The sequence below is a fragment of the Amphiprion ocellaris genome, chromosome 9 (assembly GCF_022539595.1).
Source record: "Amphiprion ocellaris isolate individual 3 ecotype Okinawa chromosome 9, ASM2253959v1, whole genome shotgun sequence".
Taxonomy (NCBI): domain Eukaryota; kingdom Metazoa; phylum Chordata; class Actinopteri; family Pomacentridae; genus Amphiprion; species Amphiprion ocellaris.
This window is the reverse complement of record NC_072774.1, coordinates 1,147,624-1,163,180: the sequence shown is the minus strand read 5'-3', so window position 1 is coordinate 1,163,180 and position 15,557 is coordinate 1,147,624. Positions and strand designations below refer to the sequence as shown.

At 39.0% G+C, this 15,557-nt stretch overlaps 2 protein-coding genes across 2 annotated transcripts in view; both read left to right on the top strand.

Moving 5' to 3' along the window:
* Nucleotides 1-914: 914 nt before the first annotated feature.
* Nucleotides 915-14,519, top strand: mboat7 (membrane bound O-acyltransferase domain containing 7). The gene is made up of 10 exons (XM_035948584.2): nucleotides 915-1,063; nucleotides 2,047-2,098; nucleotides 4,253-4,335; nucleotides 6,127-6,256; nucleotides 6,530-6,656; nucleotides 7,408-7,564; nucleotides 8,249-8,444; nucleotides 9,105-9,257; nucleotides 9,709-9,885; nucleotides 11,464-14,519. Exons 2-10 carry the CDS (start codon nucleotides 2,088-2,090, stop codon nucleotides 11,825-11,827), a joined length of 1,398 nt encoding a protein of 465 aa, XP_035804477.1. The 5' UTR covers nucleotides 915-1,063; nucleotides 2,047-2,087; the 3' UTR covers nucleotides 11,828-14,519.
* tmc4 (transmembrane channel-like 4) overlaps nucleotides 12,981-15,557 on the top strand; it is a 22,121-nt gene continuing 19,544 nt past the window's right edge. Inside the window, exons 1-2 of the mRNA XM_035948586.2 lie at nucleotides 12,981-13,121; nucleotides 13,229-13,272. The gene's annotated coding sequence lies outside the window, so the exon portion shown is untranslated. The remainder of the gene's footprint in view (nucleotides 13,122-13,228; nucleotides 13,273-15,557) is intronic.

Here is a 15,557-nt window from a genome sequence, read left to right as displayed (position 1 = left end):
ATTTATAGTTTTACTAATTTACAATCTGCAGTTAATGTCTTCTCTGGAATTTTTACACTTTGAGGACTGCTTTTGGCCCATGGGCCGTATGTTGGACACCCCTGACTTACAGCCTTTCCCCTATCAGCAGCTAAGCATCAGATGTTTTCAGTTTATAATGTACTGGAACACCTACAGCACCATTTGGAATGCAATGGAAGATGCATTTCCTCAAAATGTCACACTTTGGACGTGACTTTTTCAGTGGAAAAATTGCATCGGAATTAAGATTTTATGATTAAACTCTCTAACACGATGTCTTACTGTATTTTCTCATGTTTATGTCATTTCTAGCCAGAAGATGCATGTTTGTCAAATAAGAATTAAAAATCTAAATTCTGCATTAGAGTAATTTTGAGAGCTCCACAGTGGATAATTTTTTAAAAAGGCTTCTTTTAAACAGAGCTTTAAATTTAATATATCCCTGAAAATGTTATTTTTATTTTACCTGCTTGTTTTGTTTTTATCCTTTTACATCTTTAATGTAGCACTTTGAGATTTTGCTTAAATGAAATGAGACACAAAAAGACAAAACGACACAAAATGACAATTCGAGACACAAAACGACAAAACAAGACACGAAATGAAAAGGGCAACATCCAAAATGACAAAAGCGAGACACAAAATGATTTTTTTTAAAATCAATCAATCTTTTTTTATTGGTCATTGCACATTTTCATATACAACGAAATTTCATTTGAGCTGCCCTGCCAATGACAGATCCGGCTGCTGTGCAGTGCTGCGCGCACCTTTCTTGAAGAAAAAAGAAAAAGGACATGTTGGGATCTGGGTAGGGATAGCAGAGGGTTATTCTTAATTATGGCCTTAACTGTTAAAGCACAGAATGGTACGGTCCGCCACCCCTCTGCAGTCGGAATAGTCCCGCCTCCGCTCTGTGTCATCAACCAGGAAGTTGGGAAGTAGCGGTAGGTAGTTAGCATCGGCTAGTCGGTGCTATTTGAGGTGGTCGGGGCTCTACCGGAGACACGATTCGTTGAACGCGGTGTTTTAACGCGATATAAAGGTAAGTAATGACGCCTGCTTGTGCACCGGATGGCTGTTGGTTTGTTCCGCCGGTGCTAACGTTAGCATAGCTGTCCACCGGTAAATAAAACCGTTAGCTAACGGTAGCAGCAGACTGGACTAACGGGATGGTGTAACTGTGATTAGCCACATTTTTAGTGATTTTTAGAGCCAGTTTAAAGTCCCAAATAAACGAACCTGTTTTCATTTGTACCTGTGAGGAGAAGCAACGGTTTGTTAACAAGGTGGTGTCCGACACACCTTACCGGAAGTTGCCTTTTTTGGTAGCAGTTCCTGATCCTGAGGCGATGTGAAATTCACTCAGAGGTTTGATGGTAGTTGTTGCCTTATTTAGCTAAAAGTACCACAACTACCCAGTGAAAGTACCTTAGTACAAGAATCAGCATTTCTGACATTAATAGCAGCGTGTTGAATTTCCCTTGGGATTAATAAAGTATCTATCTATGTTCTATCCTGCAGCAAAGGAACAATTAAACCTTCAGGTAGCAATACAATATTTAAATGTGCACAAATGTTTTCTGACATAATAATAATAATGTAATGTGTTGTATAACACCTTTAAGAAGAGTATTCTCAAAGTGAATTTTATATTTTCTTCCAAAATTACTCGACATGTCTCTAAATTACTTTATGTCCAAAACAAGAAAAGTCCAAAATACCAGACATTTTTTTCACTCGAAACATGTCTAAAATGAATTGAAATTTGTCCAAAACAAGGAAAGAAAAGTCCAAAATGAGTTAAAAATGTCCAGAATACCACACATTTTCTTCCAAAAGGAGTCAAAAACCCCAAAACACTTGATATGCGTCCAAAATGACTCATCTTGTCATCTAATTTAACTTGACTGTAGGTTTCATTTACCAGGACTAACAACAAATGTGCAGTAATAGAACTGATAGTAGATGAACTCTTTCAAACCTAAATGTAGGATGTTGATAATGTTAATTTTGTCCTTATATTAGTCAGATGACGCTCTGAGGAGGACTGCAGACGGAGTCGAAACATGTCAGCAAGGTAAAAAATTCACCCTTACTAACCTGTCGGCAAAGAAGAATTGCTAGTCTAGATGTAGGATAAATATATGAAATGTTGATTTTACCTCTGTGGATAAATAAAACTCATCTGTACACACTTCTGCTTAGATTTACTCAATAACGCAAATCACCGGCCTTCACTCTTTGTGTGTAACTCCGGAAAAGGTAATATTGCAACAGGATGTGATCTTACACTTGCATTGCCTTCCCTCGAATTCTTTTTTTTTTTTTTTTTTTAATATTTTCCCCACTTAAATGTTTAAGACCATCAAATTAATGTAAATATTAGACAAAGATAACCAAAATAAACACAATATGCCTTTTTTAAATGATGATTTAATGTTTTAAGAGTAAAAAGCTATCCAAACCTACCTGGCCCTGTGTGAAAAAGTAATTGCCCCCCTTGTTAAGTCTTGAATTAACTGTGGCTAATCACATTTTTTGGAAAGTGAATTCAACTTCACTGACCACACCTAAACCAAGAAATCACTTCAGTAGAACCTGTCTGACTAAATGAAGTTGACCAAAAGATCCCAAGAAGCTGCAACAAAATGATCCAAAGAGATTCAAGAACAATTGACATCTATCAGTCTGGAAAGGGTTCAAAGTCATTTCTAAAGCTTTAGGACTCCAGAGAACCACGATAAGAGACATTATCCACAAATGGAGAAAACATGAAGCAGTGGTGAACCTTCCCTACCAAAATTACCCCAAGAGCACAGCAACAACTCATCCAGAAGGTCACAAAGGAACCCAGGAGAACATCTAAAGAACTGCAGGCCTCCCTTGCCTCAGTTAAGGTCAGTGTTCATGACTCAAAAATAAGAAAGAGACTGGGCAGAAATGGATCCATGGCAGAGTTCCAAGGCCAAAACCACTGCTGACCAAAAAGAACATAAAGGAAACAAACATTAAAATGATCCCCAAGACTTCTGGGAGAATATTCTACAGACTGATGAGACCAAAGTAGAACTTTTTGGAAAGTGTGTGTCTTGTTACATCTGGCCCCCAGCAACCCAAGGTCCCCCAGCAACCAAAGGGTCCTCTACCAGCCCAAGATTCCCAGCAACCCAAGGTGCCCAAGGTCCCACAAAAGCCCAAGGTTCTCCAGCAACACCAGATTCCCAAATACTGGCTCCAGCAACCTCAGGTACCCAAGTACCGGCTCAAACGACCTCAGATGGTACACTATCCATTCAAGAAGCCAGGCTACCAGCCCAAGGTGCTACGCCAGAAACCCCAATAGACCAGTCACTAACATTAGCAGCTTTTCAGAAAAGTGAAAGCGCATTTCAGAAAAAGAATATCATAGCAACAGTCCAACATGGTGGTGGTAGTATGATGGTTTGAGGACCTGGACGACTTGCTGTGATTGGTGGAACCATGAATTCTGCTCTCTACCAGAAAATCCTGAAGGAGAACATTCAGCCATCGGTTCATGACCTCAAGCTGAAGCTCACTGGGGTTCTGCAGCAGAACAATGATCCAAAACACTCCAGCAAGTCTACTTCTGAACGGCTTAAAAAAACTAAATGAAGGTTCTGGAGCGGCCGAGTCACAGTCCAGACTTGAATCTGATTGAAATGCTGGCAGGACCTTAAAAAGGCCGTTCATGCTGGAAAACCCTCCAGTGTTGCTGAATTAAAACCATTCTGCAAAGAAGAGTGGACCAAAATATCTCCACAGAGATGTGAAAGACTCATTGGCAGTTCTAGAAAACGCTGCTGAGAGAGGCCCAACCAGTTATTAGGTTTAGGGGGCAATTACTTTTTCACACAGGGCCAGGGAGCTTTGGATAAATAAAATCATCATTTAAAAACTGCATTTTGTGTTTACTTGGGTTATCTTTGTCTGATATTTACATTTGTGTGATGATCTTACACATCAAAATGGGGAAAATATGCAAAAAAAATCATTTGAGAAGGGGCCAAATACTTTTTACAGCGCTGTACCTATAACGCAGGCTGTTATTGTGCTGTATTTGTTGCAGGATATTGGAATGGATTGTGTTCTATGTGTTTCTGTTATTACAACTCTGGATGTTGCTTCTTTATGTTTCTGAATTATTAGTTTTTGAGGTTTCAGGTGTTTCAGGATTCGGTAGCTTTGAGCTGATCTGTTTCTGTGTCGGCAGAGAGACGAAGATTCCTGATGAGGCGGTGTATTTGGGATATCTTGTTGCCTCCATCCCAGTCGGATTCCTCTTCCGTTACCTCAGTGAGTATTTTAGTCGGGTTGAGGATATATTAAGTTAATTATCTAAAGAAAGGTTCTTTGAAGGGATGAAGACGGTGAAAGTCTGCTGAGACTTCTGTCAGGAATCCGATGTTTAATCTGGCGTTTAGGGAGACAGTGAATGATGTGTTAATCCTTTAATGTTCAAGGCTTTAGGTTTAGTTTAATTCCATGTGAAGGCTGTTGTCAATCCTTTCTCTTGCAGGTTATACACTATATCACCAAAAGTATTGGCTCAGCCATCCAAATAATCAGAATCAGGTGTTCCAATCACTTCCATGGCCACAGGTGTATAAAATCCAGTACCTAGGCTGTAGACTGCTTTTACAAACATTTGTGAAAGAATGGCTCGCTCTCAGGAGCTCAGTGAATTCCAGCGTGGAACTGTGATAGGATGCCACCCGTGCAACAAATCCAGTCGTGACATTTCCTGGCTCCTAAATATTCCACAGTCAACTGTCAGCTGTATTATAAGAAAGTGGAAGTGTGTAGGAACGACAGCAACTCTGCCACCAAGTGGTAGGACACGTAAACTGATGGATGCTGAGGAGCATAGTGCCAAGAGGTGGCCTACTTTCTGCAGAGTCAATCACTACAGACCTTCAAACTTCATGTGGCCTTCAGATTAGCTCCAGAACAGTGCTTCAGCAGAGAGCTTCATGGAATGGGTTTCCATGGCCCAGCAGCTGCATCCAAGCCATACATCACCAAGTGCAATGCAAAGCGTGGGATGCAGTGGTGTAAAGCAGCCTCCACTGGACTCTAGAGCAGTGGAGACACCTTCTCTGGAGTGACCAATCACACTTCTTCATCTGGCAATCTGATGGACCAGTCTGGGTTTGGTGGTTGTCAGGAGAACCATACTTGAAGGACTGCATTGTGCCAAGTGTAAAGTTTGGTGGAGGGGGGATTATGGTGTGGGCTTGTTTTTCAGGAGCTGGGCTTGGCCCCTTAGTTCCAGTGAAAGGAACTCTGAATGCTTCAGCATACCAAGACATTTTGGACAATTCCATGCTCCCAACTTTGTGGGAACAGTTTGGAGCTGGTCCTTCCTCTTCCAACATGACTGTGCACCAGTGCACAAAGCAAGGTCCATAAAGACATGGATGACAGAGTCTGGTGTGGATGAACTTGACTGGCCTGCACAGAGTCCTGACCTCAACCCCATAGAACACCTTTGGGATGAATTAGAGCGGAGACTGAGAGCCAGACCGTTTTGTCTTTTGTTTTGGTCATTTTGTGTCTCGTTTTCATAGTTTGTGTCTCGTTTTTGTCGCTTTGTCGTTTTGTATTTTGTTTTGGTCATTTTATGTCTCATTTTTATAGTTTATGTCTTGTTTTTGTTTTTTGTCTCGTTTTTGTTGTTTTGTGTCTTGTTTTTGTTGTTTTTGTTGTTTTGTGTCTCATTGTTGTCATTTTGTGTCTTGTTTTTACCGTTTTCTGTCTTGTTTTTGTTTTGACGTGGTAAAGAAATGGTTAAATCAGGATAGAATGAAGGTTCTTGACTGGTCTCCTCAAAGTCCTGACTTAAACCCATCAAGAACCTGAAGAACCAAGTCAGAAAGACGATAAATGCAGTAAATTTGTTGTCTTTCTGACTTGGTTTCAGTCAGTTAAATTGATAGTATAATGATACCGCCACCTCCATGGTTTTCTCTACAGCAGCAACATGTGGAACTGATTTATCAGATGGTCCTGCTGGGTCCCGTAGTTTTTGTGTAGCTCCGGCTGACGGCTGTAGGTGGATTAACTGTAATTTCTCCATCGTTTCAGGTCCGCCGGTGAAGCAGGGAGCAGCTCTCCTACTGGGCCTCTCCGTCACCGTAGCAACCTGTAACATCCACGCCCTCCACTCCCTGGTGACGGTGATCGGGACGTGGATCATCATTAAGAGCAGCTGGCGGTGAGGGATCAACGACTTTTAAATCTTTATTCACACATCCACTGTGAGCACAGAAGTCAGAACAAGCTGATCAGTCTAAGAAAAAAAAACATCTAAAAAAAAAAAGTTTAAAAAAACATCAGGTCACCGTCACATCTGATGTTCTGGTGCTGGACAATCTGGAGAAATTGAGACTGTTGGGGATATTGCACATACATCATTTTATTTTATGGGGATATATTTTTAAAATAACCCTCTTAGCCCCGCTCATACATCTTGTTTTTTTATTCCCAGACATGCCCCAGCTCTGTGTCTCAGCTGGACCTTCCTCTACCTCCTCTTCTTTCGTTTGGTCGATTCGTTCGGTCTGCCCAAACCGTCGTCTTTTGCCAACGCCATCCAGCTAATCCTCACGCTGAAGGTACGACTGTAGAAACACAGAGATTCAACAACTGCCTGACAAAAAAACGGTCAAATCTGAGCTAAAAATTCTGATATTTCATCAAAATCATTTCATTTTCTATAAAAAGTCACCAAAGAGTTGCTAAAATCTCACCAGCTATTAGCCAGAAACTGTAGAAATGGAAAGCATCAACAACTGCCTGACAAAAAACTGTCAAAAAGCTGCCAAATCTGAGCTAAAAATGTAGATATTTCCTCAAAATCACTTCATTCTACCTGTTTTATTCCAAAATGAATCAAAAAATGGACCAGTTGCATCGACCAGAATCTGTAAAAACCAGAAAGCTGCTCTTCATTCTGGTTTTTATAAACCTTCTGGACCCCTAAAGCCACTTTTAAAGGCATGTTTTCTCCCAAAGAGTTGCTAAAATCTCACCAGTTATTAGTCAGAAACTGTAGAAATAGAAAGAAACTAAAACTTTTTGTGAAGGTTTCATGTCTAACATCAAGCTCTGTCAGGAAAAATGGCCAAATGTGAGCTGAAAATTCATCAAACATTACAAAAGTTGCCAAAAATACACTGTTGGCATGAACTAGAACCAGTACAAAACAGAAAGGTGCTCTTCATTCTGGATTTTATAAACCTTCTGGACCCCTAAAGCCACTTTTAAAGACATGTTTTCTATAAAAAGTCACCAGAGTTGCTAAAATCAGGAACCCAACAGTGAAATCTCTCAGTCTGATGCGTCTTTGTGTGTTTCTTGCATCAGCTGGTGAGTCTTGCCAACGAGGTGAAGAGTTTCCACGTGGAGAAGAAACAGGAAGTGAGCTCTTTCTCCAAGTCTCCGGTCATCGGTGGTTTGTCTCAGGAGCCGTCTGTCTACGACATTCTGTCCTATAGTTACTGTTATTTGGGTTTAATGACCGGTAAGTTCTAAATCTAACCTGAAACTGGGTGTTGGTGCACCTTTATCATTTTATTTCTTGTTTTTGTTGTTTTCTGTCTTGTTTTTATAGTTTTCTGTCTTGTTTTTGTTTTCTGTCTGTCATTTTTTTGTCATTTTGTCTAGTTAATATTTTGTCTCGTTTTTGTCATTTTCTGTCTTGTTTTTGTCTTATTTCTTATTTTTGTCATTTTAAGTCTTGTTTTTGTCGTTTTGTGTCTTGTTTTTGTCATTTTATTTCTTATTTTTGTTGTTTTAAGTCTTGTTTTTGTCATTTTGTGTCTCGTTTTTGTCGTTTTAAGTCTTGTTTTTGTCGTTTTGTGTCTCGTTTTTGTTGTTTTCTTAGGAGTCTAACCTGAGACTGGGTGTTTGTGTTTCTCGTGTTGTTGCTGCTAATGTTTATTTGCTTTTTGCATGGATTTTAACTGTTGTCTCTCTTCGTCTCACTTCCTGCTTCTTGTCCGACATCGTGAGTTCATACGGTTTTCATTATTCCTTCTGTTTATTCCGGTTCCTCTCTTTTTGTTTTCCTGTTTGACTCCCACCACACCGTCCTCCAACGTCCCCGTTTCTGTCTCACATTATCCTGATTGTCTGTTTTATTTCCTCTCGCCATCTTCTTACCGCTACGTTTACTCCTCTGTCTTGTCCGTCCGTCCACCCGAAGGTCCGTTCTTCCGGTTCCAAACCTACGTGGACTGGTTGAAGCAGCCCAGTCCGCTGTCTCTGCCCGGCTGGACTCCATGTCTGCAGCGTCTGAAGCTGGTTCCCGTCTACGGAGCTTTATTCCTGGCCGTCAACTCACTCTTTCCACTGAACTATGTCCGCACGGACGAGTTCCTGGATCATAACTTTTTCTTCAGGTATTGTGACGACGTTTTACTGATAATTTGTCTCATTTTAAATCTTTGTGGTTCATTTTAAAGTCCTGCAGCTCTGAGGAACCAGAAAATATTTTTAAAATGACTCAAACTTTGCTTATAATGTGAAAATATTAAGCAAAATTAGTTTAAAATAATAAAAATGTGTCTTGAATGACGTGAAAGTTGTTTAAAATGACAAATTCATCCACAAATGACTTTTAATTGCTTTAAATGTGAAAATACCGTCTAAAGTGACGTTTTCCTGAAATTCGTCTTTGCTTTCATCATAAATAAATAGTCTTAAAATGACTTTTTCTAAAATGACACAAAACTTGTCTGGAATTACAAAAAAATCATCCAAAATTACTTAAAAATGATCAAAAAGTACTCAAAACTAGTTTAAAATGACCAGATGTGTCCAGAATGAGCCCAGATTAGTTTAGATCAGTAGACTGGTCATGGTTCATCCTCTGAATCCCACACAGGTTCTGGTTTTTTTTTTGACTTCTGTCTCATTTTATTCACTGTGGTTCATTTTAAAGTCCTGCAGCTCAACATGAAGTAGGAGAGCGAAATCAGAGATGTCTTCTGTCAGGAGGACTCAGATGGAATGATGCACTGTTTGTCAGAAATAAATCGTCTGTGTTTTATCGTCTACAGGTTCTTCTACATGGTCGCCGTGTTCTTCGTGTTCAGGATGCGGTTCTACGCCGCCTGGTGTGGAGCTGAAGCCGGCTTTATCAGCGCTGGTCTGGGCTGCTACCCAGAAAAAGCTCTTTCCAAACCCGGAGGAGGACCCACCGTCAACTACAGGTTCCTCATTCAATTCAACTTTATTTATAAAATGGCAATTACTCACTGAACAACAGAAGGTCAGTCAGTCTAAACTAGAGGAAAAAAACAGAATACAAAATAGTCTTTCAGTGTCTTTGAGTTTTTGGAAAAGCGCTTTATAAATGAAATTTATTATTATTATTATTATTATTAAAATAAACCTGACGACAAAAACACCAAAACTATTGAGTTCAGGAAAACGCAGCAAATGGAATAAAAAAATAGAGTACAACTGTAAAAACATGGCTGAAAGTGGTGTTATTATTATTATAATCAATACGTACATAATTCTAAAAGAGGATAAAATGAACAAATGAAATAATTAAATTACATAACAGTAAGTCTCTATAAAGGATTTTCAGAAGTAGTTTGTATGTATATAAATGAAATAGTGTTCTGTTGTTGACTGATTGTTTTTGTTCTCCTGCAGTCCCGATCCGTCTGCTGAAAAGAACTACGACTTCAGAACCATCCAGAACATCGACTGTTACAACACAGACTTCTGCGTGAAGGTCCGACATGGGATGCGTTACTGGAACATGACGGTCCAGTGGTGGCTGCATCACTACATTTACCCCAACGCCCCCTTCAGGGCCTACACCCTCAGGTATGTAGAGATCACAGCAGCTACCAGACCAGGTTTCAGAGGAGCTGCTGGAGCACAGACAGAGAGGGTTCACATTATGTTACTTTGGTAAAAATTCAGATATGAAACCTGAACCTGAACACACCTCAAAACCCACCAACAGGTTTGAGAAGCATCTTTAAAGACAAAAATAACAAGAAAAGCCCTTAGAGAGCGCAGTCGTCCTCCTGCTCATTCCCCCATATGTCAGAAATGCAGCATTTGATTATTAGTTATTGATGATCAGAAACCACAGCAAAATAGAATGTGTCCATTTAATATAGATGTACCCACAATAAAATGACCTGAGCACAGGTGTGTGTTATGCATGCGTACGTTATGTACGGATACTGAATCACGTGACCTAAATATGTGGCGGGAATTGATGGGACTCAGAAACACCCCCACAATTTAATCAGTTGTTCCTCGAATCATTTCTGATGGATAAGTCCTGATAAGTCTTCAGCGGTGGATTTGTAGTAGGATCACAATCATGTGATCATCAGCAGGCAGCTGACGTAGTGTTCACTTGTAGTCATGGTTACAGTGACGGTGTTTGTCTGTTTTTGAGTAATGTTGCGAACGGACGGATAGATGGACGGACAGTGAATCAAATGTGGCCAAAATCCCTCGAAATTTGTCCAAAATGACTCAAAATCAGACAAAATAAGTAAAAAATTTGTTAAAAACAGACTCAAGACTTCACAAAACGACTCAAAATTTGTCCAAGATGATTTGAAATCTGTCCTAAATTACTCTAATTTGTCCTGAATGACCCAAACCAAACAGGAAATGTCCAAAAAGAGTTTAAAATGTTTCTTTTTTTTTCCAAAAATGACTCAAAATCAGACAAAATATGTTAAAAATGTGTTACAAACAGACTCAAGACTTCACAAAATGACTCCAACATGACAGGAACTCGGCAGAAATACGTTTGACGTTGAGAATTTACCAAACCAGTTTCAGTATTAACGAGTTGTTTTCCATAAATCTATCCCACGTTGCCCCGGTGAAGCATTAATTAGTTGTTTTCCATTAATCTGTCCCATGTTAACCAGTTGAAGCATTAACTAGTTGTTTTCCATTAGTCTGTCCCATGTTGACCAGTTGAAGCAATAATTAGTTGTTTTCCATTAATCTGTCCCACGTTAACAAGTTTCAGTATTAATTAGTTGTTTTCCATTAATCTGTCCCACGTTAACAAGTTTCAGTATCAATTAGTTGTTTTCCATTAATCTGTCCCATGTTGACCAGTTGAAGCATTAATTAGTTGTTTTCCATTAATCTGTCCCATGTTAACCAGTTGAAGCATTAACTAGTTGTTTTCCATTAGTCTGTCCCATGTTGACCAGTTGAAGCAATAATTAGTTGTTTTCCATTAATCTGTCCCACGTTAACAAGTTTCATTATTAATTAGTTGTTTTCCATTAATCTGTCCCACGTTAACAAGTTTCAGTATCAATTAGTTGTTTTCCATTAATCTGTCCCATGTTGACCAGTTGAAGCATTAATTAGTTGTTTTCCATTAATCTGTCCCGTGTGGACCTCCTGTCTCCTCAGAGCTGGATGGACCATGTTCATCAGCGCCTACTGGCATGGCCTCCACCCTGGCTACTACCTCTCCTTTCTCACCATCCCGCTGTGCATCGCTGCAGAGTCGTCCATGGAGGTGGCGGTCCGGTCCAGACTGGGCCCAGGAGGTCAGAAGGCCTTCGACTGGGTCCACTGGTTCCTGAAGATGAGGGCCTACGACTACATGTGCATGGGCTTCGTGCTGCTGAAGGCCTCCGACACCATCGCCTACTGGACCTCCATCTACTTCATCATGCATGTGGTTGCCCTCTGCTGCATCATAGCCGGGAAAGTCCTGAAGGGAGGGAAGAGAGAGCAGAAGGTGGAGAAGCCTGCACAGAAGACAGACTGAGAACTTTAAATGAACATCTCACAGCTCCAAGGAGGTTCCTGGTGAGAGAACCTGGTAGGATGTCACCAGAGGAGGCTTTTCTCATCCAGGGGGAGTTTAAGCTCCATGAATGTTACTTTTCTAGTTAGGTTTGTGTTTATTTAGTCTCATGAACTTAAAATCCAGATGTTAGAGATCAGAGGAACATTCAGAGAGGCGACAGGAAGTGAACTTTAGAGACCTTAGAGGCAGGAGAACATCTGATAACTTCTCCTTTATTAGACCAGATGAGCTGTGTTGATGAATTCTCACAGCTACTTATTATATTTTTATTTATTGGCCTCCACAGGGGTTAAAATTAAAAAGTTGTAGAATAGGGGTGTCCAACATGCGGCCCACGGGCCAAAAGCGGTCCTCCAGAGGGTCCAATCCGGCCCTCAAAGTGTAAAAATTCCAGAGAAGACATTAGCTGCAGATTGTAAATTGGTAAAACTATAAATTTAAAATAATTTTTAGACCATGACAAGTTGTTTGGATCCTAAAGTAAAATACTAGATTGTTCTTTGTTCTTTTGTCATTTTGTGTCTCATTTTTTTGAATATTTTGTCAAATTTTTGTCATTTTTTTCTTGTTTTTGTCATTTTGTGTCTAATTTTTGTAATATTTTGTCTCATTTTTGTGATTTTGTGTCTCGGTTTTTGAAACATTTTGTCTCATTTTTGTCATTTTTTTCTAATTTTGTCATTTTGCCTCATTTTTGTCATTTTGTGTCTCATTTTTGTCATTTTGTTCCTCATTTTTAAAATATTTTGTGACTCATTTTTGTAATTTTTCTCATCTTTGTCATTTTGTCTAATTTTTGCAATATTGTCTCATTTTTGTCATTTTGTTTCTCTTTTTACAATATTTTGTCTTGTTTTGGTTGTTTTTTGTATTTTTTTGTCATTTTGTGTTTTGCTTTATTTTGTGTGTCATTTTTTTTGTCTCGTTTCTGTTGTTGGTCGATTGTTTTTGTCATTTGGTTTCTCGCCTTTCTCATTTTTTGTCAAATTTTTGTCGTTTGTCTATTTTCTTGTCGCTTTCTAACTTTTTTGGCCAACTTTTAGTTTTTTTGTTTTGTTTCGTGTCGTTTGTCTCATTTTTTGTTGTTTTGTGTCTCGTTTTTGTTGTTTTTTGTCTTATTTCCTACCGTGTGGTCGTGGTACTTTAACTTCAAAATCTGAGTACTTTTATCAAAGGGTTGAAACGGACCAATCGGAGAAGGAGTTATCAGCCGATGTCCCGCCCCCAGAGATTTAAAAAATCAACGTGACAGGTGATTGAGTGTTCCTTGTCTTTATGTTCTCTAAACCCGTGCACATTCCTGGTTGTCACGTGCACGGGCTTTGAGGCTGATTACAGTATTTCTGATTGTATTTCAAGACGCTGTGTGCAGGTCCAGGAGCTTTTTATCTACAGAAACACAGGTAACAGGTGACTGATCCACATAAAAGAGATGTTCAGTTTGGAGACGTGAAGGAAAGAAAGACGCTGCATCACACTTTAGAACAATTTATACTCAACTAGTTCATTATTATGTCAGAAGTTGGAGTATGAATGAACCAACGATTAAATTAATAGTCAACAGTTTTTGATAGCTTCGGATTGGTTTAAGCAATTTGTTTTCAGGATGATCACTCTAAATTCAGTGATTTCAGGTCTGAGTGAATATTTTCTGCTTTCTTTCCTCTGTGACAGTAAACTGAAGATCTTTGGACTAAACCAGACATTTGAGGAAACTCTGATCCACATTTTTCACCATTTTATGACATTTTAGAGACCAAACAACCATTTTTTTAATCAATATTTAAAATAATCTTCAGTTTCAGATCTTTAATAAACCCTCATTAAACCAAACTCCATTCAAAAAAGTTTTAATTTTAATCCAGACAAAGAATATTTATGAATAAATCCTCATTTTTAGCTCCAATTTGGTCTTCTCCAGCAGATTTTACTATCAGAATGATTTTTTTTTTTAATCTGTCTAAATTCTGTGATTCCAGAATGTGAATATTTTCTGGTTTCTTTCAGTAAACTGAAGATCTTCGGACTAAATGAGACATTTTCCACCATTTTCTGGCCTTTTAGAGACCAAACAGCTGATTAATCCTGAAAATAACAGATACACTAGAAGTTTAAATAATTATCTGTTGCTCCAGATAATGTCCTGTCTGTTTACATGGTGTTTAAATCACTCCGTATTCTAATATTCCTCATTTTCCTGCTCAACTTTCCTGCTCTTTAGCTTCCTGCCTCCATCCTGTGGGTTTAAAATGTTTTTCTGTTTGGATTTGAGCAGAACAAACTCTGAAAGGTGTCACAATGAACCCGTTCATTGCCAGACGTCTGTTTCAGGACCAAACGTTTCCTGAGCTGCCAGCGTTGGATTACAGCACAACTTTAGTTTATAATATGTAAGAAAAAAGGTGGTTGAAGCAATGAAACCACTCCGGAGGGATTCCTGCACGAGGCCAAGCTCTACTAATGAACTTTTAACCCACAGTCCTGGAATAAGAACTGATTCTGGATCATTGTCGAGTCACAAAACTGCAGTTTACAGCTGAGAGACTCTGTTTGATACAATTCAAGTCTGATCCTCTGGTGGGTTTCTGTTCTGAGACAAACTAGAGACAAAAAAACATTAAATAAGAATCCTTATGAGGATGAATTTTAACTAGTTCACTGTTTGTTTTTTACATTCTGCTGCCTGAAACTATATATCTGTACATAAACACTGCAGAACTGGAGGACATCTGGGCTTCAAAGTGTCTACCCGTTTGATGACGGAAACGACAAAAACAATACACAAACCAACAAAAACGAGACCCTAAACAACAACAAATGAGACACAAAACGATTTTTTTTAGATTTAGTCTCAGTACATTTCAGCAACTGCATGTTTTCTGGATTATTTGACATTAGATGTAAAATGTCCTCCAGTTCTGGAACGATCCATGAATCCTTTTAAAACTCAGCTTCTATCCAGATGTTCTGCTGATTCCCAACATTTAACCCACACTCCTGGAAGAACAACTGATTCTGGATCATCGTTGAACCACAAAACTGCAGTTTACAGCCGAGAGACTGATGGTTTCCAGTTAAATGGTTTTGTCCTGTTTGTGCGGAACCTCTTCCTCTCTGTGTTTTTATTTTTGCACACTGATCATGTGAATTCTCCACACTATTTATTTCTGTTTGTTCTGAGATAAGAGACCGAAAACATTAAGGCATTAAATGAAAATCCTTCTGAGGATGAATTATAACTATTTTACTGTTTTTAATATTTTGCTGCCTGAAACTAACTTTTTGTCATTTTGTGTCTCGTTTTTGATGCTTTGTGTCTCATTTTTGTCATTTTGTGTCTTGTTTTTGTTATTTTGTGTCTCATTTTTGTTGTTTAAACGACTCTGGAATGAGCCTATTTTTTTCCCATTTTATCCTCTTTGTGTCGAACCTCTTCCTCTCTGTGTTCTTATTATTCCACGCTGACTATTTCTGTCTTTGTTGAATCATTTCTGGTCTCTTCATCTTTCGCTGCTTCTTCTCTTCTTTATTTAATGTGATTAATGAGTTCATTAACTTGTCAACAGACAGAAAAAGTCTTTTGTTCGTCTCATTTTTCACCCGTTAGGAGGCGGCAGCTCTTCAAACACACCTGCTTCATGTCTCGAAACTAAATCCTTTTATTTTATGACATTTATGCTCTTTAAAT